At 37.6% G+C, this 18,386-nt stretch overlaps 1 protein-coding gene across 2 annotated transcripts in view; it reads right to left on the reverse strand.

Annotated features, from left to right (window-relative positions):
* Nucleotides 1–356: 356 nt before the first annotated feature.
* Nucleotides 357–18,386, reverse strand: part of HECW2 (HECT, C2 and WW domain containing E3 ubiquitin protein ligase 2) — a 221,972-nt gene continuing 203,942 nt past the window's right edge. For both annotated transcript variants that reach the window (XM_063092361.1, XM_063092369.1), the window contains exons 26-28: nt 17,363–17,448; nt 15,999–16,111; nt 357–2,494 (exon numbers count right to left, since the gene is read on the reverse strand). In XM_063092361.1, the coding sequence (XP_062948431.1) occupies nt 2,383–2,494; nt 15,999–16,111; nt 17,363–17,448 (311 nt within the window). In that variant the 3' untranslated portion in view covers nt 357–2,382. The remainder of the gene's footprint in view (nt 2,495–15,998; nt 16,112–17,362; nt 17,449–18,386) is intronic.

Raw genomic sequence — 18,386 nt, forward strand, 5'->3', positions numbered from 1 at the left:
CCTACATTAAAGAGAATTGTTATTTGGGAAGAAAGTGGATGCCTTAACAAAAAATATATTTATTAGAAATAATTAAAGAGATACATTTTATTTTGAATCTCTTTTACCTAATAGTAGGGAATATGGTAACAAAATGTCTCAAGCCAAAATGAAAGCTAATATGGTTTATGAATGTATTTTTGAAAGAAAAGCAACCTTCTATATTTGGGGTTTAGTGAATGCCAGCTCTGAAACATCGTATATAGCATCAAAAATGTGATTTTTTTAAAAAAAGTGTATTATACTAATTTTCCTTATAATGAAAAAAATACAAACAAGTATAAACAGTTTGCAAAATTAAATATATATGTGTATTCATGACCAATAAGTACAAACTAACATTTCCAGTTAAAATTGTTTTCCCTTTTCATCTGATCCAATTATAGTATACAGATAAATCTTTCTTTCTTATTTCCAGATTTTTGTAACATTTATTCAGAACATTTCCCCACACTGCAGTACCTGCCTTTAGTACAGGAATGCAACATGAGTGGTAGTCCTCTTGAGGGTCCCAAGAGTAAACACAACTTACCCAACAGGAGAGCAATCAGTTCCTACAAAACACCTATGAAGACTATGCACATGACCTCTATAAAATGGAAGACTGCCAACATCCCGTGATAGGAATTCCATGGCTACTTATAAATATAATTATCAAAGAAATGTTTGGGCAATGCCTTTAAACCCATAGGCTGTAAACCAAATGTTAATCCAAGGCTTTTATTACTGCCAATTTAATTTCACTCTATTGAATGTCCAATTAGTTATAGCCAAAAGTCAAGAAATCAACAATGATGTGGAGTAATCCCAAAAGCTATTAAAATGAAGGATACCCCCTATTAAAATTAAGCAGAAATAAGATTAGTGATGTCATGCAGTTTTTGAGATACCATAGAAAAATTGCTTCTTAATATTGATAAGAAAATTATGCATCAGTGAAAATGCAGGCTTAGAAATATAGTACTGACAGTTTCAGTTTGTGATGTCTTCACTGATGAGGGAAAATGGAATTCTTATTACTAAAGAGAGCTGATCTCTTCAGTGTTGCTGATGGTTCCCTAACTGAGCTTAGTGTTTAATGATGCTGTACAAATAAAAAGCAGTGGGGGAAATACGAAATATCTGTATTAAATGCCATCCTGTAAAGTATTTGATGGATGGAACAGAATCTAATGCATTTTAAATAAATGCATATCATACTATCACATATAGTGAGTCTTAAAAAATTATTACTTAGATGCACAGTCCTTGTAGTGGTAGACATGGCACTGTGAAGGAAGTTTGATTTAGAAGCTATTTTCTATCATACTTGTCAAGTGATGGAGTTGCTGTCAGTCATATTGTAATGTCCCTTCAACTTTGGTACATTCAGTGCAAAATATTTCGGGGAATTTTTTTACCTTTATAAAAATAAAAGGCCCTTTTGTTCCCTTGAGAATGCTTAAAAGGATACATACTAGCATGATGCCCGAGTAAGCATGGAACATGAAGATGGAACAGGTGATACATACAGTGTGATAGGTAGGTTCTTATATACATCTTAAAGAACATAAATATAATGAGCCTATAAAAATAAACAGAACTTACTGTGTACTTTTTCCTGATATGCTGTGATTAATCGCTAGTTATTTTAAAATTGTTTTCATGCATTATAAAGCATACAATCTGTCATTAGTAATTCATTGAATAACAGTTTGTCTTCAGCCGTAATGACGCACATAACACTTGCGTATACACTGCCACAGACCACCTTATTGCAAATATTTAAAGTCACCTCATATTGATTTGGTTTCATTTTCACTCCTGTCCCATGAAAGCTGAAACCTATGGTGCACACCATGCAGGCACTCATAAGCAAGAAATGAATAATCTGGTATAACTTAGGGCTTAAATGAATGTACTTCCAAGAAATATATTTGTTTTTATTATATTATTTAACTTGTACTAATTTGGAGACTGGGCCAAGTGCTGCCAGTTTGGCTGGAACCATGTTCAAGGGTAAGTTTCAAGATTCTCCTGAATCCCTAAAAATTACCGTGGAGCTAATCATGTATAGGTTCATCTTGGTCTGGGAAAAGAACAAATGGAAAAAGTTTGGCAGTCAAGAACTGTTGATTGAAAGACTGTTGGGTTGTTCCCTGGGCATCAAGCTCACCCAAATCCTTCCAAGAGGACTCATTGCCAGTCCCCAAACGTGACAGAGCATGGGTTCCTGGATAACGACAGCATTCAGCTTTACTCTAATGGAAGTGTACTCTTGAAACTTCCAATGTTCAGTCATTCTTCTACAGGGCAGTTTCTGAAATTGCCTGTCCATAAAGAGCTGGGCATTGCGCTTCCAGGTCACTCAAGTCCAAAGGTACTGGTCTCTTCAACTGCTGTCAAGAGTTTTTCATAAAGCATGGAAAAGGATGGGTACGGGGGCAGATCCAGACGGTTAAAACACGTATGAGCTCTGCAAACAGAAGAATCAGCACATAGTTTAGTAGGAGTCAAATGAAATGAAAATATTTGTGTGTGTGTGTGTGTGTGTGTGTGTGTGTGTGTGTGTGCTTGTCTTTCACATTCAACTTTATTGCCAGTTTTTACATTCATTCTTGAAAAACTCTGAAAACATTTTGACTTCAAAATTTCAAATTGAATTTCTCTAAGGAAAATAGGATATTTTAAAAATTTTCTTTACATTTTTACAACCACTTAAAAGTTGCCTTAAATATATATTACTATTTGTTGAGTTGTCTAAAAATTACAAAGACAAGTTTGTGTTTTTGCTCCTCTTTTGGTCTTAGATTTTTTAAAATACACAGATGTAGGGCCTCACAAAATAATTCATTTTCAGAGTTGGCATTTGCCTGGATGTCTCTCAGATAATCTGCAGTTTTTAATTTTTTCATTTTCTTGGGCAGGGAAGAGCACTGAGTGTCTTTGAGGACCCACCTCATGGTTTAAATTCTTGGGAAATTCCCTGGCTGAACTTTCCTAAGTCAGTAAACCATTATTACTTTGAATTCTGTCCTGTAATCTGTTTTCTCCCAATTTACAATGTAAAAATATGGCCATTTAAATTATCATATTAAGTATTCTTTTTTAGAAATGCCTCCCCTTTTGCCAAGATAGGAAAAAAATATGTTTTCCTGTTATTCGCACCTGAATCACAATAAAAAAATAGACAGCTTCTAAATAGTACATCTTATCAGGAAGCAAATCTGCAATTTTGACATGGAATAGAAAGCATTCTGTTCTGAATGTACAACAGCTTGTTTGTGGGAGCTAATAACCTTGAATTTTAAAAATGCCCCTAAATTAATATGAAATTTTAGAAGCTATGATTAACAGGTTATTTCTAAAAAGTCATATGTTTAAATTTTATTCTTATAAATCACTTCTTACTTACGAAATAAATATAATTAATATTCCTAGATGCAGTGTAGCATAGTGGAAGATCAGAGGTTTGGAGTTGGTTGGACTTGGATTTGAATTCTGGCTCTACCAAATAGCTGGGTGAGTTATTAAAACTCTGAGCCTCAATTTTCTCACCTGTAAAAGGGGAGTAATATAACTTGTCTCAGAAGGAGGTAAAGATTAAATGAAATAACAGAAACATGCCTATTAGAATGCTTGGCTTATAGTGTTTGACTAACTAATAATAGATGTATTGTGAGCTACATTTCATTACCATCAAAAAGATTTATTCTAATTGCCTTCACTAAATTGCTAGAAGATAATAATGACCCATGGAAACTATGAGACAACAAAGAGTAATAACGCAGGTGTGTGGCCACATGATTTATTAGAAATAGGAATGTGAAGGGACACATAAAAATACCAGTTTTAGGACAGAGACGTAGTACTAACTCAGAATTTACCACTCCTGTTACTACAAACTCTGGGACATATTGGTGGAAATCACCTATTTAATTTTTGCAGGCAAACACTTTTTTTGTTGGTATAACAAACATTTCAGAATTGCATTTAATATAATTCTTATTACTTGTATCTCCTTACTAGAACCCAAAGCTGGGCCTCAAGGAAAATATTTTACTTTTATAAAAATTCAAATAGCATATTGAAAGTCCCAGGAATGGTTTAAAATGTATCTTGTGTGGAACACTGGAAAAAGAGATTAAATGAAGATTTTATCTCTGTTCTAAGAGGAGGGGAGGAAGAAGCAGAGAAGAAAAATATGTTTTGAATTTAATTATACACCAGACTTTGTATGTTAGACACATGATGTCCATTATCCCATTAGATTAAAAGATGGCACCTCATTACAATTTTTAAAATTTTCATTTCTTTGGCTACCAAGAAGGTTGAGCACCTTTCCTCAAGTCTGCTTGCTTGTTCTCGTTTCGTGATCTACATGTTCATCTCCTTTGGCTGTTTATCTTTTTAATTTTTTTGTTGTGGTAAGACAAACATAACATAAATTTACCATTTTAAATATATTTAAAGTGCACAGCTCTATAGCACTAGGTACATTTACATTGTTCTGCAACCATAACCACTGTCTATCTCCAGAGCTTTTTCAACTTGTGAAACTAAAACTCTGAACCCACTCACGGGAAACTCCCATTTTCCCCTCTCCCTAGTTCCTGGCAGCCACTGTTCTACTTTCTGTTTCTATGAATTTGGCTATTCTGGGTACCTCATATAAATGGAGTCATTCAGTATTTGTCCTTTTGTGACTGGCATATTTCACTTAGCATAATGTCCTCAAGGTTCACCCACATTGTAGCATGTATCAGAACTTCATTCCTTTTTAAGGCAGAATAATATTCCATTGTATGCATACATCACAATTTGCTTATCCATTCCTCCATCGATGGACATGAGTTGTATTCACTATTTGGCTATTGTGAATAATGCTGCTATGAACATATCTGTTCAATATCTGTTTGAGTCTCTGCTTTCAACTTGGGGAGATATACCCAGAAGAGGAATTGCTGGATTATATGATAATTCTATTTTTAATATTTTAAGGAACTGCCATACTGTTTTCTATAGCAGCTACACTATTTTACATTCCCACCAACAGTACACAACAGTTTTGATTTCTCCATATCCTCACTAACATTCATTTTCTTTTTTACAATAGCTATCTCAATGGGTGTGAAGTCCATTTTTCTTTTAAAGCTTTAGAATTTCTTATCGATTTGTATTAAAAATAGAAACTCTCACTGTTGCTGGATTTGAAGAAGCAAGCTGCCATGAATCCTACAGCTGCAAGGAACAAATTCTGCCAACAACCTAAGGGAGCTTAGAAGAAGATCCTTCCCTAGTTGAGCCTCCAGATGAGAATGCAGCTCAGCTGAGACCTTGATTTCAGCCTTGTGAGACACTGAATAAAAGACCCAACTAAGCTGTACCCGTACTCCTGCCCCAAGGAAACAGTGAGATAATAAACGCGTATTGTTTTAGGCTGCTAAATATGTGGTAATTTGTTTTACAGAAATAGAAACCTAGTAACAAGTCTCAAGGTAGTGAAACAGTCCAAGAAAAGGTGGCAAACGTGATGATAAGTGTAGTATGTATAGAAGAATCATCTATCAAGGGCAGATGATGTAGCAAAATTGGGAGTGCCTACTCCCAGCTGACCTTTCATTCTCCCAGGTTTCTGAGCAGACAAACAGGAACTCCGCATGTCTCTCTGCAGTTTCTGTAGTATCTTTGCAGACACCATAGTACTTTATCCAGTTAATCCACAAGCGTGGGTACCCTTTTCAGTTCTCAACACAAAGGTAAGACTGGACAACTTTTTTTTGCTCCTTTCCAGTCATGAGACATAATCATCATTACTGATCCACAGTCTAAGGCTATCACTGCTTCCTAAATTACATCTGGCTGCATAACATATGGTTATTATAATAGAACTTTCCTTCTGAATAAACTAACCAGCTCCTCTAGAAAATGTTTCATGAGAATAGAGAAAGCATATACAGTATTGTAGACAGAGAAACTGTGCAGAAAGATTAAAAAGTTTTCCAAAGGTCAAGGCTGGCCTGTGGCTCACTTGAGAGAGTGTGGTGCTGATAACACCAAGGCCATGGGTTCGGATCCCTATATAGGGATGGCCAGTTACCTCACTTGGGAGAGCGTGGTGCTGACAACACCAAGTCAAGGATTAAGATCCCCTTACGGGTCATCTTTAAAAAAAAAAAAGAAAAAGAAAAAAGTTTTCTAAAGGTCAAAGCTGATTCAGTGGCTAAATCAAGAATAGGACCGCAACCTTGGGTCTCCTGGGGAAGTCCAACATGAAACTGAAAGCAGAGAGACTAAGGCTCACTGGTTCTATTCTTTTACTTTTGGAAGCCTGGGTGTTAATTTCATCTCAACCCTGACTATGAACAGCAAGTCCTCAACATCCTGCCAGATTGCATACATTTAAAGGACAGGGAGTGGCAAAATAAAGCTTCAGATATTTTTTAAATCAATGACTCAATCACAATAATGCAGTAGTTCTGGGGAAAATGGTTGAGATTGGGCCAGTCTAGAAAATCTGGGAGATGCCAGGGGATTTTTAAGTGATCAAACTATCTAGTTCAATCTCAGGCTACCAGAAAACAGAGATACTCAAAGGGATACTTTGTAGTTCATCAGAATCACCCAAGGAGCTTGTTTACAATGAAGACTTTTGGTTGAACCCCTTGAGATTCTAATTCAGAAGGTTTGAGGTAGGCCTGGGGATCTGCATTTTAACAATTACTCCAAGTGAGTCTGATGCAGGTGGTCTCTATACTGGGGAGACATCAAGTGGATTAGAAATAAGATATCTGCACTGGATATCCATACCAGCATTTTATGTGCTTGCAAAAATTTCAAAACTCCTTATAAATAGGACAGCATTGCTAATAAGGAAATTGAGGAATAGTGTGGCTAAATAAATTGCCCAATATTTACCATCCACTTGCTGTATGAGCCAAGAACAGGAAAAAAAAAAAAAAGTCAAAACAAAACACAATCCTCTGAGGCTTTTCACACCCCAACCCCCACCCCATTCTTTGTCCTAAGAAAACTCTACCAGAAAATAACAGGAGGTCCCTTGAACTGTGTTGATATTGGCAGCAAAAGTGCATCCAGCTATTCAGTCTCAATAAAAGAACATTTTTCAAATCTTTCAAAGCCAACCACACTAAAGCTATAATGAGTTTACCTCATTTTAATCTATGCAGCCAGAACCACTCAAAGAGAGCAGGTCTGAACCCATCTTTGGGAAGTCATGCTGGCATTAGAATCAAGAAGATTTAAAAACACTCCAGACATCTGGTCTGACTTAATAGATCTCTTTGTGCTGTCTGGCCTCTTCAAATGTTAACCAAGAGGTCACGTACTTACTCTCTTTTTTCTTATAGATAGACTAGTCAATTATTCAAATCCCATGAGCCAAAAGTATCACAACTACATGTCCATTTCCACAGATCGGTTAACTGATTAACGTATTTATCTCTCTCCCTCTCTTTCTCTCTCTGTCTCTCTCTCTGTACCCTTTATTCATTTATTGAGAATGATTTTTGGTAACTTATAAGCACTGAAAAGAGTGAAACAAAGAAAAGACTACAACCAAAGTTTTAAAGATTCCCAAAAGAAGCCCAGCTTTGCCTATTCCTCAGCCCAGCTCCAGGCCAGCCCCACTCCTATTGCTCCTTACCTCCTTCTCTGGCTTTCGAAGGCCCCCTAATTCAGGCCCAACAGGTGTTTCAGACAGCACCCAAGCCCTTCCACGTGTAGAATTTCTTTTATTATTTCCCCCCTTGAAGATCCCATATTGTGGAAGCTTGTTGTTCCCATACAAAGTGCCCTGATGAACAAAACTTAATCAATTTTCATTACATTTCATTCATTCCTTCACTCACTGAACAAATACTGAGAACACACTGCGTGACAGGCATTGATGTGTCCCACTGGTAGATGAGAATGAAAAGTCTGGTCTCTGCCTTTGAGGAGTTTGTACTCTGGCAGCAAAATACACAGGCAAATGGACTCCCCAAGGTTGTACAATCTATGCTCTGGACTAGCGGATCTGCCTACAGTGAGTGGGCACTGAAATCCAGCCTTCCTTTGGCTCTGCTTGCCAAACTATGAGCCTTAGCTCAGCGCTACATTTCTCCCAAAGACGAGGAGACACCTTTGTTTAATTCTTCCAAAAGATTAATATGGGCTAGCAGTGGCTCATACTATTCATATGGGCTATTAGTGGCCCAAACAATTACAATACAATGACTTACAAGTCTGCTCAGCAGAGGCAGGAAAGGCTTCATAGAGGAGATTATTTGTGCCAAAGCTTGAAGGATTTATAGGTGTGTAGGGTTTTTTCTGGATCAACAACAGGGAGAAGAATGCTCCTAGTAGATGGCTCAGAAGTGTGAGAAAGCACTCCATCACCAGGAAACCTGAGAAGTGCAAGTGCCTGAGTGACAGATGCCAAGGCTGGACCTGAGGCCAGATGGGGAGGCAGGGCCACATCAGGAAGTGAGCTGTGTTCACGCAAAGACCTTTTCCATTTATTCCATAAATCAAAGGAAGCTAGTAATTGGGTGTGCAGAGTGGGATGGCAGAGGTGCCGTTAAATAAGGTAGGAAACACAGGAAATGAGTAGGAGATAGATGATAAAGTCAGAGCTTATAATTAGCATGAGAAATCCAAAGTCACCACTCACCCAGAGAGATAAAATACAATTAAAGTAACCCAGTGATATAGTTTTGTGAACCTAGGTAGCTTTATTAGCACACTTAAATATATAACTTCTGTTAAGGTTTTTAAAATATTCATATTTTCTCTAATATCCTAATTAATAGATCATGAGGTTTAGAGCAAGAATACCTGCTAAGAGTAGGTCACAAATATTTGTGTAACCTATGGTGGCATAGCATAATACCTGACCCTCACCAGGTATTTGATAAATGTAAAATGATGGAAAAGAATTCTATAGTACTTATTTCTCCAACTGCTCATTTGTCATATACTATTTTGTGGCCAGTGATGTTGGTTATCTGTTCATGTAAATATCTATTACTGTATTTTAAGGTCCACATGGACAGAGATCAATTTTTGTAGAGGATGCATAAAGCATATGTACTTCACAGGGCCTGGTTTTCCAAAGCCTTGCAGTTTCAAATATTGACCTTGCAAAGGAGAGGAAATTTTCCTCAGGCTATATATATAGTCTCTGTTGTAAGATAAAGATTTGTAACACAGCAAGGATGCTGGTTCAAAGACAGACAGGTTACTGATTGATATGTAAAGATACTGGGAAATTGATGTAAGAAGGAATGTTTGCTAAGATCAAGCTTTTGTTGGTGGACCACTTAATTGCCTTAATGGAATGTCATCTGATTTGTTTCACTGAAAATTACCAGCCTATATTGTTAAACTATAACCCCACCTATGTCCCTTGCTGTAACTTCCTGGGCTGGAGAATAAATACAGGAAGGGAACAGCAATTCAGGGGTTATTTCCCAAGTGAAAGAATGCCTCTCTCTTGAGGGTTCAGGGAAATTAACCACTTCAGGGCTTTTCACTGCTCAGAAGAGATGGGCTTTGAGTAATCCTTTGTGGCTCCATCACCCAGGGGAAGAGGGGTGACAAATCCATGGGGGAACAAAGCAACAAGTTTCTATCTCCCACAAGGTTTTGCATATAGTAAATGCATAATAACGAGTGTCTATAGGCTGGCTAGAGGAATTAGACCTATTAGCATAATGTCTTATTCCAAAGTCTCATTAGGCCACCTTTGTTAAAAGGCACCTGGATGTAAAATACACTGTGAAATATTCTTGTAGTGGGAATTCTTGTTTCTGGTGATAATCAGTGGAAGAAACTCTTCAAACTATGCATTCTGAGTAGGTTAACTTATTCACCTATAGATGGCTCTGGTGAAAAGTGAAGAGTAAGTACTTTTTAAATGTTAGAACTGAAACCCAACAGAAGAAAGCTCAGTAGGAATAGTTCCAGGGATGGAAACTCTCAGAAGTTCAAACAAAGATAAATGTCCTGGTGGATGTAGCATATTTCTTGCACACCTAAAGATTGTAAAATACCATTCCAGTTCTGAAGGCTAGATATTAGGAACAATAGTAATAATGGTGAAATTTATTGAATGATATGTTAGGCCTCATTTTAAGCACTTTGCATGCATGTCATCCCATTTAGTTTTCAAAACAACTTTGTAATGTAAATGCTGCTATCTATCCCAATTTTTCAAATGAGGACTCAGAGATACAAAAGTGAGTTTGAAATATCTTTTCTGGAGTGGCCCAAAGTTTAAGAATTCACTAAGAACAATATTCATGGAGTGCCTACTATGTGCCAGGTGCTGGACTTAGTGCTAGGGGCAAAGCCATGCTCAAATCAAACAAGGCACTCATTCTCACTGGGTTATATTCTAGAGGGGCAGATAGGTAATCAACAAGTAAACCAACAACTAAATATGATGATGGAAGTGGGGTTAAGTCCTCTGAAGAAGATAAGGTGTGACAGTGTGACAGATATGCTGGGGGCACAAGCCTGGTGGGCCTTTTTGATGAGATCGTGCCTAAGCCAAGTCCTTGGGGATGAGAAAGAGCCAGCCACGCAACAAACGAGCAGAAAAGAGTTTCAGGCAGCAAGATCCAGAGTCTTGAGGCAGAATAAAGTTTGGCATGTTTGTGGAAGGAGGCTGGTGTCTGTCACAGGTTGGAGGAGAGTATAAATGTTGAGGTTAGAGTAGGAGGCCAGACTGGGTCCCCTACCTGGAAGTCCTTGGGAAGGAGTTTGAATTTTATTCCAAGCTACTGGAGGGTGTAAGCAGGAGAGGGAGGTGACCTTAAGATTTCAGAAGATAACAGTGCTTTCCGAGGGCAGAACGAATGAGTGACAGAGTGTACAGTAGAGAGGCAGGGAGTTTAGTCAGCAGGCCGCAGTGGTAGTCCAGGTAAGATGTGATGGGGTCATGGACTTGGCTGGTGGAAGGAGATGAGCCCAAACCAGTTTTTGCTCTGGAGGCCAAGGAAAGGAGGGTAACCATTCCTGAGCAACTGTGATGCCTGTCACCCGCAAATATACACTTTAAATTACGACTTGTGAAACAGCTCTCAAGGGCCATTAGTTTGATTGGACTATCCTATCTCCAGTTGCCAGCAGCAGTTAAACCTCCTTTCGTTCCATTAAACAACCACAAATTCCTTCAGGAGCTTGACTTTTTACATTAATTACTGAAGCGTCCCTTTTTAGTTACAATCTGTTTTTATGATAAATTTACCCACCTCCCAAAGTAAAGGCCAATCTAGAGGTATATCCCATTTAAGGATCTTCAATATGGTAATATTTTGAGTTATCTCTGGCATATTTTTGTTAGCACATGATGATTCAACGACAGAATAAAGTATAAACTTAAAATGTTATTGTTATATAGAACTGAGTGGGAAGGCAGAGGGAAAAGGAGTTGAAGAGGGCCTTGTATCAGAGATCAAACTATGGAGCAGACTACTGTACGAGAATCTTCTGCCAATTCCCTCCCAAACCAAAAACCACCTCAGCTGACTGGCGGGAGGTGGGGAGTTGGCAACAAGGAGGGACACCCCAAGGCAAATACAGAAAAGAGGTGGCACCAACAGGTCCTTCGAGTGCTCTTCTCTTGTCCTGACTTTTTTTAAATAGAGGAAAGTGACATTATATTTTAGGACTACTCAGTAATTTTCCTATTTTCTAGCTGACAATTCACTTTAACAGTAGACAATACTCTCTGTACCAGAGGAGGAAAAATTGAATTATTGATGATATTGTAAAGCAATATACAATGAGATGGAAAGATGTTCGTGACTAGTGATATGTGGTTAAAAAAAAAAGTAGGTTATAAACAGTGTATGTAGTACAACTATATTTTTGTTTCTAAATTTGTGTGTTCATGTGGGTGTGGGTGTGTGCGTGTATCTGAAGAAACGAGGGGAAACCATACAAGTATATTCCAAAATGTTAACAGAGCTTATCTCAGTAGTGGACTTTGGATTGATATATATGTACATATTTTAAATGTATACTTAATATATTTTTAACTTAAACATATATTTCTTGGCATTTTTCCTCAAAAGTTTTCTTTTTATAATAAGCATAAAAAGCAGAGTTTTAAAAACAAAAAAAGGTTGCCATATCATTAAAAACTAATTTATATTTTAAGGTTTGATTCTATTGAAAAAATCATCTCCCTGAGACACTCATTTCAGAATTAACTCTTACACTGTATTTTTTAAATTTGGCTCAGCACTTTATTCATAATAATCTCCAGACACAGACATATTCAAAAATTAGCATTTTCCCCTTTGGCAAAAACCAACCCTCCCCCATTGCAATCGCAGCTCTCCAAGTTCTCCGTCTCGGTCATCCTACTTGGCAAGAGCCTTGGGGATGGACACAGGAACTCTATACCATGATTGCAGAGAAGACTTCCCTGTGTTTTTCCAGGCTGGCATGTTAGCAGCCCATTTTCCAGATTGTTGAAGAGCAATTTCCATAAAGTGAATTTACTCCCTTCTCATAAAGTCCATCAGAGCACGGGGGTAGGAAGTCTTCTACAGAAATGTAAAATACAGAGCTAACCACCAACCACGAGGCAGAGGAAATGTAGTCATGTGTTCAGGCTATAAGTCTCCACGGAGACGCCTGTCTGCCCCCATCATTATTTATCAGCTGGGTCTATAGTTACTTTTTATGACCACAAGAGAGGAAAGAGATCCATGGACTTAACTTGTAGAGGCTTCAGACACAACCATATATCCTTTAATATACTTCTTGGCTCACATTGTGAGCAGTGCTATCCACTGCTACCGCAAAGAGAAAGTAGGAAATCTGTGAAAAGAATGAGGCTCACATTCGCTTACTTGAAAGGCTGAAAGGCCCTCAATCATCCACGTCTAGAAACACAACGATGTCCTCCCTCATCACATCTGCCAGGCCTGCCTGCCCTCATCCTTTACAGACCACGGTATGACCTCCCATGCCCAACCCAAGATGATGCCAGACTTTTTACAGGATTCATTTGTTAAGTAAGAAGGATCTATCCATTTTCTCTCCAGTGTATATGTACAATGTCACATTTTAAATGTTAAACATCATCTCACTAATGGGAGAAAGAAACACATTGGGGCTGACCAGCTTGAGACAGACCAGCTCTTCACTTGCACAACTTATGTATATCAGGAAATAGCAGGAAAATGGCTTCAGTGTATCTGTTCTGATGGTAGGAGAAATGGACTTGGAAATATAAAACAATCTCTTTAGACCAGAATCAGTCTTACAGATTTTTTTTCATACCTAAGTAATGCCCCACATTTCATAAAGGGGTGATAACAATGTTGTCAGTGAAAAAATTGCTTCTAAACAATACTATCATGCACTGAAGTTCTTCTTCTTTTATTTATTTATTTTTTACCCCAAACATGCTTTTTTTGTGGAGCATATTTTAATAGTTACAGTAGTATGGTGCCTTACAGAAAATTCATAATAAAAGGTTAAAAAAAGAACAAAGAAAACACACTATCCCTATGGACTTTTATATACATTATCTCAACTCAATTGCCACAAATACTCTTTGAGTATGGCATTGTTATTCCAACTTTATGGAGGTGGATCTAGAATCTTGCTTAGGATCATTTAACTAGTGTGTCATAGGGCTTAGATCTATGCTCATGCCTCTTAGCTAGGTTATATAAATTCATTGTAATTCTGGAGTAGAATAGCCAAGTAGCTCTTTCCTCTCATTGACCCAAAAAGTTAGGGCTTGCTATAGAAAGTGTATGAAAATAGGCTGCTTGCTTGATGTGCCTCATACAATCTCTATTTGTGCAATCTTATAATCTGGGCAGAGCTAGGAATGTGGAACCAGCCTTAGATCATAAAGAAGAGAGTAAGAAATGACAACGCCTGTTACCCAACTGTGTGTATGCAACAATAATGAACAACACCACCATTGACAATGAGTCAGCTCATAAACTCCCTGGAGCTCCCAGGGGGAAGTAGAAATGTAAATCCAGCCTGACCCCCAAGATAATTCTGCAGCCCTACTGTTTTCCTTCTTACTCAACCAAACCTAATATATCACTCCCCTGTCCCCCTCCCAGCATTTTATGAATGAGAAAACTGAGGGCCAAAGACTAAACGATTTTCAATGTCCCAGAGTTAGCTGGTGGCAGAGGTGGGACTAGAACCCAGGTCTTCTAAATCCCAACTCTGCTCTTTTCAATAAAAGGCTACTGCCTAATATGTATTACAGACAATGGTGACAGAAATCACAATGGCAGCCACCACTGACTGGATGCTTACACAGAACTAGAGATAGTAGAAAGTGTTTTACATAATTTCAGTTAATCCTCAGAATTACATACCTACAAGGTAGATGAGAAAACAGAGGCTCAGAAAGATTAAGCAACTTCACCAAGACCTCACTGCAGGTAAGTAACAGAGCTGGGATTAAGCCCAGGTTTCTCTGAAGCTAAAGCTTTATGTCTATACCAAATTACCTTTCTCTGCCCACCAGGTGTGTGAACATTGCAGTGATTAAATGTGAACAGCTGATATATCTGCTTGTGGTTACAGTTTATTCCATATACTTTAGTGGCTTTACAGAAATAGTTTTCAACAGAAAGGTAACATAATTCATCTGCCCTTTCTTGCTTTTCCAAGGCTAATACTCTCAGAAGAGTAAAAAGCCTTACTCAGTCTAAATCTGCTTTTGAGATACAGATATGTGTTGAGGGGGGAAAAAACCCATTATCCAAGCATAAATAAAATAAACCAGTTCTTTAAATAGTGAAATCACAGTCTCCCAAATGTGGAACATCAGGTATGCCAGATGATACTTGGGTGTTTGGATGAAATGCCTCTGTTCACAGACCGTGATGCATGCTAGGTGGCCGAGGAGGCTCAGGCAAGCCCCTGAGCTTGCACCATTCGTTGCTCTCTGTATTCGTATTCTCAGTGCCCCTCTTTTTCATCTGTTGATGCTAAGAACACAGTTCTTAAGAACTAGCATCTTGCAATTCCTAAGAAGGAAGCCTTGGTAACTTATTTCTCAAAATCGCTTGTACTTAAAGAAACTTAGGATGACATCTTGGGGTGCCTCATATCACTTAGATACCTAATATCACCTTATATCACTCATTTAACAGGTTTCTCAAGGTCACCTGTACTTAAAGAAACTTAGAATGATATCTTGGAATATCTAATATCATTCAACCTCTCCAGATTGCAGTTTTATTAGTAGTAAAATTTGAGGCAATCTGAGGGGCTTTTTATTTAAAAACTTCTATAGTATTATTGCTGAGTGGATAAAGGAATTCCAAAACAAATTTTTCTCCATCCCTCTTTTGTTGATTTGCTCTCTCCTTTTCTTTTGTTCCAGCTCCATTTATCTCCATTCAACCTCAAACCTTTTTTTCTTCACAATTACTACCTTACCAGTCTCTTGCATTTATCAGTAGCACAGTAAAGCAATTTTTTCTACTCCAAGGAAATGTATGATCTCATTATGAAAAAGAATACAGTGCAGAGAGCATTAACATGGAATTAAGAAATGTACCATATAAGCTAAAGAGGTAAAAGCACATTCTCATGATTTAATTTTCTTTAGAAACCATAATGGAAGTTTTTAGTGAAGGTATTCTAAATAGCTATTAATATAAACTTAAAACTAGAGCTTCTGGAAACATCTAAATTAGAGCCACAGTCATAAGAAGTCACAAGTATAATGACCAACATTGTTTCTCTAAGGCTAGCAAACGCTTTGCTTCTGCTGCACTTTGTTTTTTAAGATATGGATGCTTTTTAAGTATGACCAAAGAGATCTTTTTCTTTTTGATTAAGAAATTCATTCTAAATGATTTCCACTCTCCCAAACTTTTAACATGAAAGAGTAATTAATCAATATATACATAAGTTAAGGTTTCCCCTAGAACACTGTAGTGACAGTAAAGAAATGTTATTTCCTATTTTACCTGGGAAGAGCGGTGATTTTTCCCCATTTCTCCACACAGAATCTTCGCGGGCCATTACTCCCTCGGAGAGAAGCAAATCCTTCATAGGGTATGCTGGATGTGCCTGTAACAAACTATTAACCCAAGAAAACAGAAGGAGAAGGTGAGGCCAGAGACCAGCAGCCAGGAATGGCCTCACGTCATTCACGGGCAGAGCTCCTGAGGAAGAGCAGGTGGGAGAGTCGTGGAATAACCATGACACAAGAATGCTGACAACCAGCCAGAGAAACATACTAGGAAAGGAAAGTACATTATAAAGGGAAGGGGGGTGTGGACAGTTTGTAGAAAATAAAGTGCCCTATGCAACTGACCAGCTCAGAAACTTAAACCAGGCATACTTCCCATTACAGCTGAATAAAGTGGGTGTATCAATTAACATAAGCCTACTTAGCATCAGTCTAATCAAGTCAGGGTGAATTAGAAAAATAAAACTTCTGGGCCTGCAAATTTGAGGTCCAGACCATTACTCCAAAGGAGCTAAGACTCAGTCTACTTGTAAGCTATGTTGAGCATCCAGAAGCTTTCTCATGTCTGATGCCTTTTTAGCTGCATCCAACAGCAATTGCCCTGGATGACTATAAACCACCCCCCCCACACACACAAAAGAATGAGTTTTCCCAGTGCTCTTGAATGTCATTGTTTTCTCAAATTTGTGAAAAGATAAAGAAAGGACTCTTTATCAAGGAAGAAACTGAAGATCATCTCTTTCTGTTGCTAAGGGGGCTGACCTGCAGAGTACCCTGTGGCCACTTGCTAAAGGGGCCAAACTATCCTGAAGGCAGATGTTGTTCCTGGGATTCTTGGACTGGAGTTGGCACTTCCTCACAACTTGCATGATATTCTTTGACTTGACTAGGGATGTTCTGCTTAGAAATGGAGTCACATAACCACGCAATCAGAGGAGTCTTGAAATGGTGTATCCCACATTTCCAGATAAACATGGTATGTATTTGTGGAGAATACTTAGCAATTATTAAAAACATACACTTTCAATAATATAGTTATGTGTTGCTTAATAACAGGGATATGTTCTAGAATTGTATCCTTATTTCATCTTTTTGTGAACACTACCTCTATAATGTTCTTACACAAACTCAGATGGTATAGCCTACTAAACTCCTAGGCTCTCTGGTTTAGCCTATGGTTCCTAGGCTACAAACCTGTACATCATGTTATTGTACAGAATACTGTAGGCAATTATGATACAATGGTAAGTATTTGTGTACCCAAACATACCTAAACATAGAAAAGACTGAAATGTCTTTATGTGGTGCACAACTGTAATTGTATTCATGCATTAAAAAGACTAACTAATGGCATCTTACCTGTAACAACCTTAGTCGTTGTTCATTGTTGAATCTTTCCACTGCAGCCCAGAACCACCGAATTACAATGTGATTGTCATGGTATCCTATCAAACCAATTATAAAAGCCAATGTTACTTTGACTCTTCTATCCTGAGCCCCCAAGATGTGTGACAAAACACACCCCCAGACATAAATCATCTTGGCTTCTTTGAAGGTTGTCTATAATTTAAGACTAAGGAATAGCACTATAAATATGATCATATCAATGTCAAAAGTTAAACAAAAACAATACTAAATGAAACCAAGAGGTCTCTGTTTTCATTTAGTGGTCACTAAATGAAACTAGTAGCAGGAAGGACAACAAATGAGTTATTTAACCCTATCAATTCTGAAAAATATAATCGCTATTACTGGAAATGCTTAACTCTTTCTGCCATTCACATAAGAAATAATTTTCGAGTACTTTATGCCCAAGCACTGTACTAAGCTTGGGGGTACAACAGCAAAGAATACAGATTCTAATAAGGCTTCTGGTAGAGGAGAGACACAGTAATCAAATCATTTATACAAATAAATACATAATTGCAAGCTTTTTAAAAAAGCTACACATAATATTCATATTTTAAAATCAAATTACTTTTGCATTGATTAATTAATAAAAAGGGAAACATGACCTTTAATTCTCCAACTAATAAGTCCTAAATAATCATCAACTAAATTTTACTTTTATCCCATACTTTGGTAAAATTTAATAAAATGTCAAAAGTATTATGTCATGGGTAGGTTAAGGCAGTGGTTGTGGATTCTAAAACCTTTTAGTGAAAAAAAAACTAAGTTCAGAGAGAAGCCTGATAGGGATTAAGGTATAATTAGTAATTCAAACCAATTAACAGACATATTTAATGTGCACAAAGGTATTTTAATTCTGAGTAAGTAGTCCAAAATAGAAAGTGGGTAGAAATTATTTTAATCTGAATTTTTCCCTACATGTTTCAGCAGTTGTAGGATTTGGACGAAATCTCACCTTACTGTTTACCATTTC

Source organism: Cynocephalus volans, chromosome 1 (assembly GCF_027409185.1).
Source record: "Cynocephalus volans isolate mCynVol1 chromosome 1, mCynVol1.pri, whole genome shotgun sequence".
Taxonomy (NCBI): Eukaryota; Metazoa; Chordata; class Mammalia; order Dermoptera; family Cynocephalidae; genus Cynocephalus; species Cynocephalus volans.